At 35.0% G+C, this 14,848-nt stretch overlaps 2 protein-coding genes across 2 annotated transcripts in view; both read right to left on the bottom strand.

Moving 5' to 3' along the window:
- LOC134742963 (larval cuticle protein 1-like) overlaps window positions 1–14,848 on the bottom strand; it is a 127,592-nt gene that overhangs the window by 66,647 nt on the left and 46,097 nt on the right. The window lies entirely within an intron of this gene.
- LOC134742715 (larval cuticle protein LCP-17-like) lies at window positions 11,238–12,102 on the bottom strand. Its single transcript, XM_063675904.1, has 2 exons — window positions 12,025–12,102; window positions 11,238–11,681 (listed from the first exon to the last, which is right to left on the bottom strand). Exons 1-2 carry the CDS (start codon window positions 12,034–12,036, stop codon window positions 11,316–11,318), a joined length of 378 nt encoding a protein of 125 aa, XP_063531974.1. The 5' UTR covers window positions 12,037–12,102; the 3' UTR covers window positions 11,238–11,315.

Genomic DNA, 14,848 nt, shown 5'->3' on the forward strand with positions numbered 1-14,848 from the left:
ATAGTTCCTTAAGTATTACCTATTGTTACTAACATATTTAATTTCAATTTAAGATTAGTTATTTTATTTTAAATGTATATGTAATTGTATATGGAATTTTTATTTTGAAATAAATTACTTGAATTGAATTGAATATGACAAAACGACGCTTCTATGGCATATTCGCGTCCACGGGGATAACCTTTACAAATACTGCATGATTGTGTAATCTTTGACAAATTTCTTTCGATTTTAACTCTTGAGCAAACCTAGCCATATGTTAACTAGTCATGCTACGTGAAATACATATTTTTGTGGAATGTGGAACAAGAAATAAATTTTATTTGGGTCGAATATATCTAGTTCTTCACATCACATTGTACTTCAGCTGGCAGGAAGTAGTCAATTATAGCTAAGGAGCTCTGAAAGTGAGTCATTTGATTATCTAGCCGATATATAAATTAAGCAAATTTTATTTCAATAGGGCGTAAAGTTTGAGCACCATTGCTAAACTATTCATTAATTATCATCTATAATACACACGTTCCACCAAATTCACCAAAGCAGATGATGGAACCGTAAATTTATCTACGTGTCTTGTCACCAAGGCCAATACTTCCACAAAAGTAAATTAATGGCTATTTTATTTTAATGACTATAATAGGTCAGATGTTGTGATACAATAATGCTGGAAACTTGATTTACAGAAATAATCTTGGTGAGGCTGGCAGGTTATCTAGAAGCCATATCCTGTTTACGAACTTTGACTGGTTATGGAAAATGGTTTCAATAACATCAAAGCTCGTCTTTTCCATGTGTCCCTGTCAAACCAGTGCCTTTATATACTTAACATTTTTGTACAGAAGTTAGTTACATAATATTCAAGTTACAAATATATAGAAATGCAAAAGACAGCATAACAGAAAAATAGGTGTAGAAGACAAAAGACAACATTATTCGCTGTAGGTATGTTATAATACTTATGATGAATGATGGTTATATTGACACTCAGTTTATTTATTGTTATTATTTATTAAATAAGATCATAAAACAGGTAGCCGTTTTAATACTATTTACTTTGTGGTATACGATTAGCGCACAGACATATGGTGGCACACAAAACGTTTATTTTTTGGCATTGTTTTGTTATACGGCTTATTATGTACCGTAAAACGGGGTGGCTTTCAAATGCAGGGGCGACTTTGAAATTTTAGTTTTTAAACCAAAATGTATTTTTACGCGAGATTGTTTACAGTAGGTACTAGTAGTAGTAGGTTTAGAATATATAGCCTCAAATTTTCCTAAAGCCACCCCGTTTTATCGTACTTGATAATGACTAATAGCTTTATGTGGTTTCCTGAAGTATTATTGGGTTAAGTTAAGGCATCCTAGTCTATTTATTTATTATGGTTTTTGTGCACCTACAGCGTATTTTTTGTGCGTGATTTAATATTTATAAAAACTTCGATGGGGCAACTGAAACAACATCGTATGTTCTAATGATTCGGTCAAGTTATTTTCTAATCTAATGTACGGGGAAGACAAACAAATTTTAGCCATATAACACTTTAAACTCTCGCGATAGTCTTATTGCGATTCCTATAAGTGAAAAGAGAAAATAGTGCCATGCTTTGTCCATATCACTGACCGGGTGGCATCAGACCTATAGGTAGGAGGCGATGACGAAATACCGAAATTTATAAGAGTGAAAGAGAAAAAATCCTACATTGCCCATATTTTATATGAATATTCTTTCTCTTACCCCCGATCGCTCGGTGGCGCGTCTATAACTACTTGTTTATACTATGTCTATGATCGCGGTAGACCCGTTCGTGTAATTAAATATATAGCCAGCATGAAATGAATGTAGTATCATAACCTTTGTATGAAAAGTTGCATATACCCTTTTTTGTTTAAAATTTATTAAGGATAATTTCTTACCGTGACACTTTTTTCCTAACTCTAATACTTTACCCAAAAAAATTAAAAAAAAAACTGTCAAAGTCATGCTAAAAATGGGGTTGCGTCAGGGGGAGGGGATGCGACACTAAGTGTGCGTAAACCATACCCAAAGGTACCATACTACATTCATCTCAAGCTGGCTACAATATGTTTTTCATAAAACACAATTTGACCGAATCATAAAAAATCTTCCACTGAGCGACGAAAACGTGTGGTATTTTGGTAAGTCAACGGAAAATTACATATTATAAGTACTTATTTAAGTACATTTTTTAAAATTGGGATTGCGTATTTATTCCACCCAGAATGAGGACTCAAACCAGCCAAATTTTATCCAAATATAACGAAAAAAATCGACCGCAAAATAAAAATCGACTTTTAAATGCCATTTGACTTTGGTCCGCAGTTAAACACCATTTCGCAGTAAACTCTTATCTCAGAACCGTATCTGGACACAAAAAAAAATCGTTATTCAACGGCCCACGCAAATTCTTCACTGTTGCAAACACCTTTAGCGACATTCAGATTAAAAAAAATATATTTTTAATTTAATATCGAGATGTTAATCGCAGTGTATTTCGCTCTTACCTATCTCTCTCGGCTATCGGTGAGCGAGATGAGAGTAGAATATCCATAGACATAGTATATACAAGTAGTTATAGACGCGTCACCGAGCGACCGGGGGTAAGAGAAGAATATCCATATAAAATGTATACAACGCAATTTATCCGGTTGTCCAATGTCTTTTCTCTTGCACTCTTTTAAATTTCGGTATTTCGCCATAGCCTCCTTGCTATGATGCCCACATGATGCCATAACCCGACCATGAAAAAATTCCCGGTCGGTGATAAAGACATTAAGCATGGCACGCTGATAGGAATCGCAATAAGACTACCTTTCTCTATCAAAGAGTGTCAGGCCCTTGAGAATATCACTTATATGAGTATCAAATCGAGATGATATTTTTAAAAGCGAAATGCCATTGTGAGGTAACCAGATCAGGTAACATTAATCCGGGTTTTGGCTGGAGGTGGCCATTGGGAGAGCGAAATAAAGCTTGGCAACCTGCGCTCCTGGTCTCCGAGTGGCCACGTCTAACCAAATACCTTGCTTTTAGTTTTTACTTAGAGATAAATATTTTTTAGTTGTAATATTATTAATTAATTTAGTACTTAACATAGTTTTTAGGTTTTTTTTTATACTAACACCGTTATGGATCAATGCAGATCTGAAATAAACGATTTTTATTTTATTTATTTTTATATTTTAATCCATACCAATATTATAAATGCGAAAGTGTGTCTGTCTGTCTGTTACCTCTTCACGCTTAACCTGCTGAACCGATTTAGTTGAAATCCATACTAATATTATAAATGCGAAAGTTTGTATGTCTGTCTGTCTGTCTGTCACCTCTTTCCTCTTAAACCGCTGAAAGACATTTATTCCATAAAGCCCACATACACAGGACAATACGAGGTAAGAAATAAGATGCTTAAAAAAGGGAAAATCAAAAGAATAGCAAAAACAAAGATAAAATTAATTACACATTAAAAACATAAAAATTACACACGGGTCCAGCGATGTGTCGATACGGGGTAAAACCTTAAACAATTCCACGAGGGAAATTATATTTAATATAATACGATTTTGCCAGAGAAAAAGCGGCTAAAAGTCCTATTATCGACTTACAAAAAGTCACAGAATGTTTGTCCGCTATGACGGGTATTTACCAATGTATTTACGATGTATTTCATATTAAATCGTTAGTCTCGGACACAAATTCAGTAAGTATTTTCATTCATAATATATTAATTTACATGTATACAGGTCATTCATGATTTTAAAATAACTGCCGAGCAGTTTTGATATATGAAGTAATCCGTTTTTTTCGCTTCCTCCTTGCTTCGTTCTCCTCAGTGCTTGAGGGTCGTGACCTCCTATGTGGACCACATAATTCCGGATGGCAGATTTCCAGGCCTTTCGATCTTTTGCGACTTCTAAGGTATCGTGGACCTAGATGGATAGCATTTTGCTGACCTGGTAGGACCATTGTGTTGGACTGCGGCCATTCCTCTATTTCCTTTCGCCGAACCAGTGACCATAAGCTTTTCTAGGTTGTCTCCAGCCTATGTACGCAGTCGAATGCTAATAGTGATCCTGCGGCGCTCCTCTAGTTACAAGGCGGAGTCGGCATTCGTTGGTGGTTTTAGACGGTAGTCCTACCACTGATTAGTCCGTCATCGCTCCTGGTTACCTGGTGGTTGAAAGTCTGGTGGACGGTGGTTACTCCGAGCTCCTTGAGTATTGAGGCGTTGGTCCGGTGTTTGGCCCATGATATACCTAGCATGTACATTTAATTAAAAATCAAAAGTTTATTTCCTATTCAATTCAATTCATTTATTTATTTCAAGTAACATGACTCATAAAAATTTATTCGTTTACAATAATAATCTTTCTCTGGCTTAAATCTAAACTGCACCGTCCATTTACATTGCGAAGTGATAAAGTGCCGAAGTGTGATTTTATTTATTAATACTTCGCAGCCATTTTTAAATGAGGCACAAATTTTAATACATATAAATACTAAAGCTGTTCACTTTTAGTAGGATTCATGGATTTGACTTCAACTCGTTTGTCACATACCGGAACATACCTACTTAATTTTAAGCTTTAACTAAGACAATCTGTTTGTCTAGGTCGTGTAGCCAAAATTACAATAATTTATACTCCAGGTGCACAGGTCTTTTAGAGCTTCGTCTATCCAGCAGTGTCTCAGACGCCTGGACAGACGTTTTCCGCGCGAATATATACCCCAAATCTCTTCTCTCGGCGCTCTTCTCACAGCTCGATCCTCTCCCATCGTCTCCAGATGTCCGAGTCAACGGAGTCGTGTGGCTTTAATCTCGCCAATTTTATTGGGCACCGCAACCAGCTCTTCTAACTGCATATTCTTTCTGCTCCTTCAGTTTCCATCTTCATCCAAATTGATGATTAACTGTAGATTAATATTAAGAGTCCCCGGCAAGCTCGGCTGAATTTCACCTTCCCATACAAAGGGAGTTTCGTTCTCATTTTAAAACTACGGGTTGGATTGTAATGAAAATTTGCACATACAATTACACGAGGTATATCTAGGTCTACAATTAGTTGATTATACAAACGAAATAGAGCAAAAACAAGTTTTGTATGAAAAACTGAAATTCGATGTAAAACCGTAGTTTAAATCTTTTTGATGAATTGAAACATCATAGAAGTAAATAAATATATTGCACTGTCACGAGGATTCTATTCTTGTATATGCCAATGATACATTATTCATGCAAACTAGATATTACTTTGTAAATATCATCCACTACTTTGACATTTCTATTTGAATTATTAATCAAACATAAAGCTACTATTTAATTACTTAGTCTTCAACTTGTTGCTTGGTAATATTTCTAATTTGTAGACTGACTGAGGATTTGTAGACGACAAACATAATCATACCATTTTATTAGTACAAGTATAACTCTAGCTGATATCCTCGGTGTGGGCATTAAAATGTTCTTTATAACTTCATATAATGCGAAAACAGAACAATCTGTGTCATCTTCATTAATTTTAAATATAGATTTGTATTCTAACTAAGACGGAACTTGGAATTCCACTTTGTTTGTCATCACATTAGTTTTTGCGCAGATTGTTATTTAGATAGGTACGATTGTACGATGGAACAAAGGCGGTATAAGAATTCGTTTAGGGTAAAAGGTCATTGGTATAAAAGACAACAAATGTTCCCATTATCACAGTTAATTTCTTTTTTCTATTAAATAAAATATTCTCAATCAAAGTCTGGTGGTGCCACCATAAACATCAAAATCGTATCAAAATAAGACGTTCGTAGTGGCACTACCACAAGTTGTTCTGTGAAAGTCGATGCAGAGTTAGCTTAGACAGACTCTACCGACCTAATTTTGTGATTAATGGTGATGTCACGACTGTACTGTCAAATTTAGCAACTTAATTTAACAAGCCAAGTGTGCTTTTGCCTTTCCTAATTTGACACTTTTGGCAGCTTCGATGTGATATCGCCATCTGGTAAAAAAGGCAATAAGAAATAATATGTTATAATATTTTATGTTGCACTATAAAATTTCATAAAATGGAACTAAAAACAATCCATCTTACGTCTAAAATGTGACAGTTCTACAATTTCTTGTCGGACTATTCCTGTGTGTTCTCGAGTCAAATTACTTCCCTGAAGTGGCCCAACCCACCGGCTGCAATTATTTAACAAATTAAATTAGGTGCGTAGTTTTTCGACTGAATGGCAAAATTTTGTCATTACATTTTTTTTAAATATGATGTATTTAAACTATCCACTATTTAAAAGCGCCTGATCGTCAATGGTGCGTAATAATTCACAAGTATACGTTTGCAAAACTTTTATGTACAGGCGTTACAATTTAAGGACTTATGGTATTGACTATTCACACTTTTATTGCTTGTCTTATTTTTTCAATTGTTTTTAAAATAATATGCATGCGATATCTGATTATATCTAAATATACTGAAAATCGTGGCCTTAAGGGCCTTAAACGTCTATCTATATTTTCTTATATATTATTTAAGTAAACCAGGATAAAAAACAATAAATATGGCACTGTGATTTTATTTACATTGTACATTTGCTCTGATTTCCATAACATCGTGTTACTCTAGTATAAAAATTTGTACTCGTGGTCCCGTAGCAAGGTTCGTTGTATTTAGGGTCACCCCACACTAGCGTCTCCTGGCTGCTGCTCTGCGCAACGTTAGCGCAACCGCGCAGTGACGCTATTTTCCATAGCGCTGACTAGACGTCGACGCTCAAAAGACGCTATTGTGCGGTGGCCCTTAAGGTCGTCAGATCCGTGTACTTATTAAGGCCTCTTCTCAACAGGGGGAGGGTGGGCCGCGATGTACGCCAAGGCACTAGCGATGGCCTCCGGAACCGGCGGGGGTGTGGGTATATGAGCACTCTGAAAAAAAGACATGTAATATACAAAATATAGTAGTAGTAGTAGTAGTAAACTCTTTATTGTACAAATATACACATTAAAAATTACATGGTACAAATAATAAGATGTACAAAGGCGAACTTATCCCTATGAGGGATCTCTTCCAGTTAACCTTTGAGTAGATGAGAGGAGAAAGTGAAAAGAGGGTGACAAATGTAGCAAAATGTACAACAAGGTACCAGAAAGATAAAGGATATAAATACATACAAAATTAATAGGATAAACATATAATATATTACACAAAAAGGAATGGGGAAAATACACTAAAAATTGGAAAAAAGTAGAAAAATATAAAGCAACATACAATACAAATATAGGTACAGATACAAAATAAGCGTTCCTAAAACTGTTTCTTTGAAAATCTAACTTAAAATAATCCCAATGTGTGTTAATTTTTCCTTTAGATTCTTACGTAATAAATATTAAACAGGGAGAGGGGGTCAGCCGATTCCTGTTTTTTCTTACATAGGGGAGGGAGGGGGTCTAAAACTGGCAAAAATCGTATTACGTAATATATACACAATCAGTCCTGGAACAGCAGGAATTCCCGGTTCTCGCCGTACAAATTCAGGCCCGGGAGCATTTCCTAGTATCTGCATAGTAATGGTTTAAAGGTTTACATTAGGATGGAATCCGGATTCATCGGACTCATAGTTTACTTGGATGGCGGTTCCGTCAGGCGCTGTGTACTGGTACTGTCCTTGTATAACCTGCAGGAGATATTTAAAAATCGTTTTTAGGGTTCCGTACCCAAAGGGTAAAAACGGGACCCTATTACTAAGACTCAGCTGTCCGTCTGTCCGTTTGTCCGTCTGTCCGTCTGTCTGTCTGTTACCAGGCTGTATCTCATGAACCGTGATAGCTAGACAGTTGAAATTTTCACAGATGATGTATTTCTGTTGCCACTATAAAAACAAATACTAAAAAGTATGGAACCCTCGGTGCGCGTGTCCGACTCGCACTTGGCCGGTTTTTTATACATGTCGACCCTAATTCATAGTTAAGTTTAAGTACCTGTATATATTATATAAGAATCATGTTGTTTTTTTAACAAAGTAGGTAGATACTAAGTTTCATAAAATAATGTAATCAACAATCAAACGAAAAGTATGTGATTTGAAATAAAATAAAAATACTTCCCGCCGGGGGCGCTGGAAGTATTTTTTCCCTTATCTCCGAAGTTTACCAATGAAAAAATCATGAAATGTTTACATTATATTAACATTATCATAAATACATAATTATGCTCAGGTATACTTCTGGTCAAAAGTCTTTTGTGTTTATAGTTATATGAGATAATTGAAAGTTTGTACGGAACGGAACCCTCGGTGCGCTAGTTAAACGAACTCGCACTTGACCTGTTTTTACAAATGCATAAGTCAAAGTGATAGATTAAGACAAACGATTAATAGAGCTAATTTTGAGGCTTTTAGTGCTTAACAGCTTAGTTGAAACTAGCGGTAGTCTGCTTACCAAGGACTCGCCTTCAGCTCCTTTCTTCAGGGATCCAGTAGCTTGCGCGGAAATTCCATTGTCGGTCTCGAATCTGTGGATTTTTTTATTCTCAATCAGTTATTATAATCCACTAACATTGACTTATTATTTAATTTATTGCATTTCGTCGGGTAACAACCAACACTCACTAATTACAAACAAGCAATAAACAAAAATAAAACGTGGTGTAGGGTTGGAGCCGGCGTAGTTTTTATCGCGTATATATATATATCTTTACTTGAAAAATAATTATAGTGTATAACTAGCCTTATGAACCGATTTTGCATGTACAACCAGCCTTAAAGTTTGTAGTCTGTGATTGTTCATTATTTTAGTATGTGGGTATTTTTTGACCACGAACGCTGTAAAGAGTTCGAAACGTCGGGATGTATTATAAATTCAATATACGCGATATAATCCGTTTTCATAGTTTTATTTCATTTATAGAAGGTTTAACTCTGATTCTACCCAAAAAAAATTGTACAGGTAAACATTAAATAAGCACTTCATATGTTATTCCAAACGTACACTGTTCTTATCTGGGATCTAATTTTTCCATATATAACTTCAAAACCAGAAACACGTAAACTTCAAATGCCGGTCACATTCAAACTGGTCGAAAATAAATTTATCACGGGTTGCCATTGCATAGGAAATAGAGCTGTTAATAAGAAAAAAAATACGACAAATGGTAGAAATTGCTATATTTCTTATTTTAGACAAAACACGTGTTTTTATTCATTCACTGGGGGGTGTTCATTCACTGGAGGGTTTACCCTATCTGTATTATAGGTGTAAACTATTTAGCAGATAGATAAAGCCTGACCTGACAGGAATATATGATCACGCACCATGTTGCGGAATTTCACTGAAACCAATTTTTTAATACTGCATATACTAAACTGTCACCCTATACATGAAAATAACAGCGCCCTCTTAAAGATGATCATATATTACTGGTCAGGCTTTAATACATTATGATCGCGACTAGTGTGGCTCTTATCCAAATTTTATTTATTTTCATAGTTGCAAAAAACTACAACTATGTTGAACAAACAGCATCTAGAGCCCGATTCAGATTATCCAATTTGTTACGGTTTTGATCTCATTTTGCTATGACCTTGAAATGAAGTGAAAGGAAGAAGTGAGATGCGAGCCAATCACAAAGACGATCGTCAAGGTTGTATCTAAACCATAACAAATTGTTAAATTTTAATCAACCTCCTAGTCAGTCATGAATGTATCGTAACATTCAAGCTTATTAATAGCAATATCAATAAATAGCAGAGGCTCCTGAGACGCGACCTCCACGGAACTAGTTCCAAAGTAAATGTCAACGGCTATTATTACACGGACAGGTCAGCTGGGTCAGACGGTTCACTGTGGTCACAATAACACGTAATTTCACAAACCTACATTCTTAAGATAATTATGCTATTAGCAGACTTGCTTTTTAACGGCTATTTGAAAGACAATTCGATTCGTACCTTGAATATTTTTGGAAATCATAAACAAATGACACTAAATTCACAAAATTTTATCTTTAGTTTTTAGACTTTCTTAATTCTTAATTAGGAGATTTTTTTTAGGAAAACTTGGCGCATTAATGTTATTGTTCTATTGATTCAATGTATGCTAGTGGTCAAAATTGTTAACAAATTTATTCTGATGAAAATAAATGCATATATACTTAGATGAAAAAAATACAATAAGTAAATAAATTGTATACACCCATTTAAAACTAACGAACGGCTTAAAACGCCATCTAACGCCGTCAACACGAATGTTTATGATCATCGCGCAACATACAAGTCAAATCACTATCGATACCGGCGGCGTTGCAAAACACTGCAGTACTAATAGATGTCGCTTATTTCTAGAGGCATAGTATATAATTTAATGTAAATAGGTAATTGTAATTTTAATTTTAAGTGTAATTGTAATTCTAACTTTAATTTTATTTGTAATTTTAATTTAATGAAAATTTATTTTATGTATTATTAAGTTAAATTTGTAATTTTTATCTATGGGATTTTTGCCTAAAATAAAAATATTGATTGATTGATTGATAAACAAGAAAGGATAGAAGTCTATGAAAGCAAAATAATTATCATCTTTTTGTGTTAGTTTGACGTATTGGTGAATTCGAAACGTATAGTTTTAATAATTCATAAACTCAACTACTTACCTTTGTCCTAAACATATTTTAGAAAAGAAAATTTAAGAATTTATGACTGTGAAATGTATTCAAAACTTAGCTATCTGTTTAATTGCCTAGATGAAAAATAAACATTTTTTTAAACCTGTAACGAAAATAAAAGAAAAGATTTCAAAATTTACTTTTATTTTTATAATTTAAGTATTAAAAGTATAAAAATATCTTTGTACAATGAAACTTTACTAACTAAACACCAACATCAGATCCATTAGGCAATGGAATATAGCACTGTTGGCTTTAGATACCTTAGGACGAAACAGGCATTACAAACGGGCAATCTGAAGAAACTATGTTACGGAAAGTCCATTGTAACTATATCTGATAGGACAAATCGCTTAAACATATCTGATACAGTGATTCGTATATTTTCTGACATATAATACCTATATGGCTATTTGTTTATTACTATAAAAAGTTTAGTTATATTTACAGGGTCATTAACGTGTCAGATATTTTAAGTTCTTCACCATCTGTTTAGATTTTAGATTTCAGTCGCCTAGCACATTTTGTAGTAAACCATAAATTTCTCAATCCGCCTCATTCCTACTGGCTTCGTCTTACGGTACCTTAATATTGTTCTTTTTAAGGCCTTTGATAACCTAACTAATCACAGTTCTGAATTAGTTTTCAGGCTGAGGGGGAGCGGTAGCGATATAGGCGAGGGCACGTTGAATAGCCTCAGGGATTGGTGGCGGGGTGGGCAGGTGAGCGCCTTGGGGTTGGAAGCCATTCTCGTTAGCAATGTACGAAAGTTGCACGGGGATTCCATCGATGCTAGTGTAGGAGGACTGTCCCTGCACCTCAAGAGCAGGCTCTTCGGCACCAATGTTCTTAAGAGCTCCCCGTTCACCAGCCGCGATGCCGTTGGAAGTCTCGAATTCCCACTGATACGAACCATCAGGGTTAATCTGACTGTCCTGCTTAAGTATCTGAGCGAGTTGGTCCTGAGGAGCTGCCACGGCCACCGCTACAAGGGCGAAAAGAACCTGAAATACAGATTTTTTCTCAATTAAAAGTTGTCGATGGAGAAAATAATAAATTAGAACATAATTCTATATTCTGCTACAAGTATAATTTAAATTAAAGAATAGAGTCAGACCAAGCTAACTCTGCATGGCATTTGCAATGGAAAAGTATGACAATGTCATCATTCATGAAAATATGTCGTTAATAATGATACCCCCTCACTTTGTTCTATTCAAGTCGGTATGCAAAGTTAACGTAGACGGACTCGAGACAGATGTTTTAGAAAGTTGTTAAAAGTATTTTAACTCGTTTCTAAGCGAATTTCAAATCGATTCACATATTTGCACAATCACTGACACTTACAATAGATTTCATGTTTGTGTTGGGTGGGTGAAGGCACTAGACAATGATGATCTAACTCTGCTTTATCGGTATATATAGTGGTCTGAGCGATGCACCTTCCACCGCAGGCGGTATTACACCACCGGAGTTCAATCGGCGATACATTATCATGAGCCTGAAGCCAATCATGTGTGAGCTTGCGTGTTCTCAGCATCATAGCCTTAATTTGTAACGGCTAGAGCTTATCTTTAAAAAGCTTTAATTACATTTTAATCAGGTTAGCCCCAGAATAGAAAGGACAGGAGGTGAAGCCCTGGTTGAAAGGGGCCTCGAGGGGCAACCCCAGTTGAAACTCTCGGGGGCAAAACCAAGAAAAAAACAAGCTGGCCAATTTTATTTATTAGGAAGGCAACTAATGAACGTCAATGTTCAACTATAGAGTTAAAGAGAGACGTAGGGACATAAATATATTAATTTATAGTAGGTATCGAATAAAGTAGATATCACCAAAATTACTGGGCCAAATTGGATACAAGTGGCAAAGGACCGAGATACATGGAAGGCTTTGGAGGAGGCCTTCACCTGTGAAAAAGGGGTTCTTGAATAATATTATATATATAGAACGCTTAAACAAATATGAAAAAATGTAAAAAAGTTCAAGAAATAAAAGGCTTTTTATTTTTATTTTTATTATTTATATCGAATAAATTAAAAAATCCCCCATTGTTTCTTTTTCGACGCACGCTTGACCGTATTGACAGAAATTATATTTAATAAGTAGGATTAAATATTTAATTCGCTGTTTACATCTAAAAGCAATAGAAATATCGTTACAAATTACTTATCAATAAAAATGCAATTTGATTACAGTTGTGTATTGCAGATTATTAGTGACTATTTCTAATACCTATTAAACTTAAATTTTAGTAGTTTGCGCTGCAGATGGGTTACGTAATCTTTTCACTTCGGCAATGGTCAGCTATAATTATGGTAAGCTCAAATACATACGAAAACGTCATGACTACACTCAAAATCAATAATAAGGGGTCACTTTCTATGAAAATTTCCGAACGAAGTTACCCGTTTCAAGGTACTCATTTGTAGAAAGCATAATTATAATTACAATTCACATGCACGGACATCCGCGAGCGAGGATAGGGCGGTCCATCCTCTCAGCGATCATCTTCAGGAGAGTCCTATTGCGGGCACAATTTAAGTCTAGTAACCCAAGAAAATTAAACAAATCTGCTGAAATAATTCGTGTAGTTTTGAAAATTGGTATAGTTATACCTTGTGGTGTCCAGATGAACATACTAAAAGTCCTTGGGGCTGGGGGTTGTGCTGAGGGTGTAGGAGAGGGTTGAAGGTACCTTTTTTCAGATTTTTGCTCGTATTTCGAATATCTGTACAAATAGCATTATAATTACTTCGAACCAAAGTTTCTACATAATATTTCATACAAATTAAGCTATATTTATTTTTATTCTACGATCACTACTTTAGGAGCTACAGGGTGTTTAAGTTAACAAAGAGATAAAAAATAGAAGATATAAGAAAACGTAAAAAAAATAACAGGCAATTTATTAATTTTCTCATTTCCACCCCCCTTTTCACCCTCTTTAGGGATGACTTCCGACATAAAAACTATGCTATCGGGACGGGACCCAAACTAAAACTAAATCCGTTCAGCGGATTAAGCGTGAAGAGGTGACAGACAGACAGAAAGACAAACAAACACATTTTTGCATTTATAATATTAGTATGGACTAGTATGGATTAAGTAGGGATTAAACCGATCCATAAATAATTTGTTCGCTTACTTTATTCTGGCTTGAATAGAATCTTACCCTCCTAACATAATTATGTTTACGACGTTAATTTCCATAAAGTCTATTTCAATGTTTGTCAAAGCGGTGTTATGTTAGATTATTAAAATGTATTAATTTATGCATCGGTTACGGTTTCCATAAAAATGTTGCCAATAGTGAAATACAATAGTTAATATTACGAACCGGTCGAACAAGGATCACATGAAATAACCGAATATGGGATGAAGTACAGTACCGGTCAAAAGTTTAAGTTCTTTTGAGTACTTTTGTGCGATATTTTATTGCAGTTCGGATGTTGTAATTTGTTTCCAACTGATCCGTTATTGTTTCCAGAGTCATACTCGTGAACGGGTGCTGTTTGTGGAGACCGGTCTGTTTAAGTTTACACGGGCTTCATTTTACCTATGTAACTTTACTTTTGAGTGGCATTAACGTGAGGCACTTCATTCGGTTCTTGTCTGTTTGTCTGATTTAATATCTTGTCTTTTTATTAATTATATAACAATTCAAGTCTTGAAGACCCTTTACATCTCTGGATAATTTGATGATCTTTTTTATTATTATATACATTTTATCTCTGACACCTAGAGACTTTTACATCACTAAACAATTTTAGTACTTCTGTTGTTTGTATATTTTTTATTAGCTTTTTTTGTGTAATTTGACATTTATATTTATGTAATTGTTTTTTTTTGTAATTTTGGGTTAATTTTGTAAAAATTGACATGTAAAAGTGCCTCTGTGGCCTATTTGCTGAATGAATGTTTGATGTTTGAGAGATATGTTTGATTAGTCAGACACAATGTAGGTACGTACATTTCTAAACATCTTATAGGCATGACGGGTTAGAATTAGAATCACAACGAATTGCGTCGGCTTGATAAAATGACTTTTTAGACAAAAAAATGCCTTGCAAAACTTACCTTGTTTTGTTTCTCGGTTTTCCTGTAGAAAGGAGTACCTAATGGGTCATCGGACATGGTCAAGGACAATGGGTCGTAGTCATCTCTCTCTAT

Source organism: Cydia strobilella, chromosome 7, assembly GCF_947568885.1.
Source record: "Cydia strobilella chromosome 7, ilCydStro3.1, whole genome shotgun sequence".
Taxonomy (NCBI): Eukaryota; Metazoa; Arthropoda; class Insecta; order Lepidoptera; family Tortricidae; genus Cydia; species Cydia strobilella.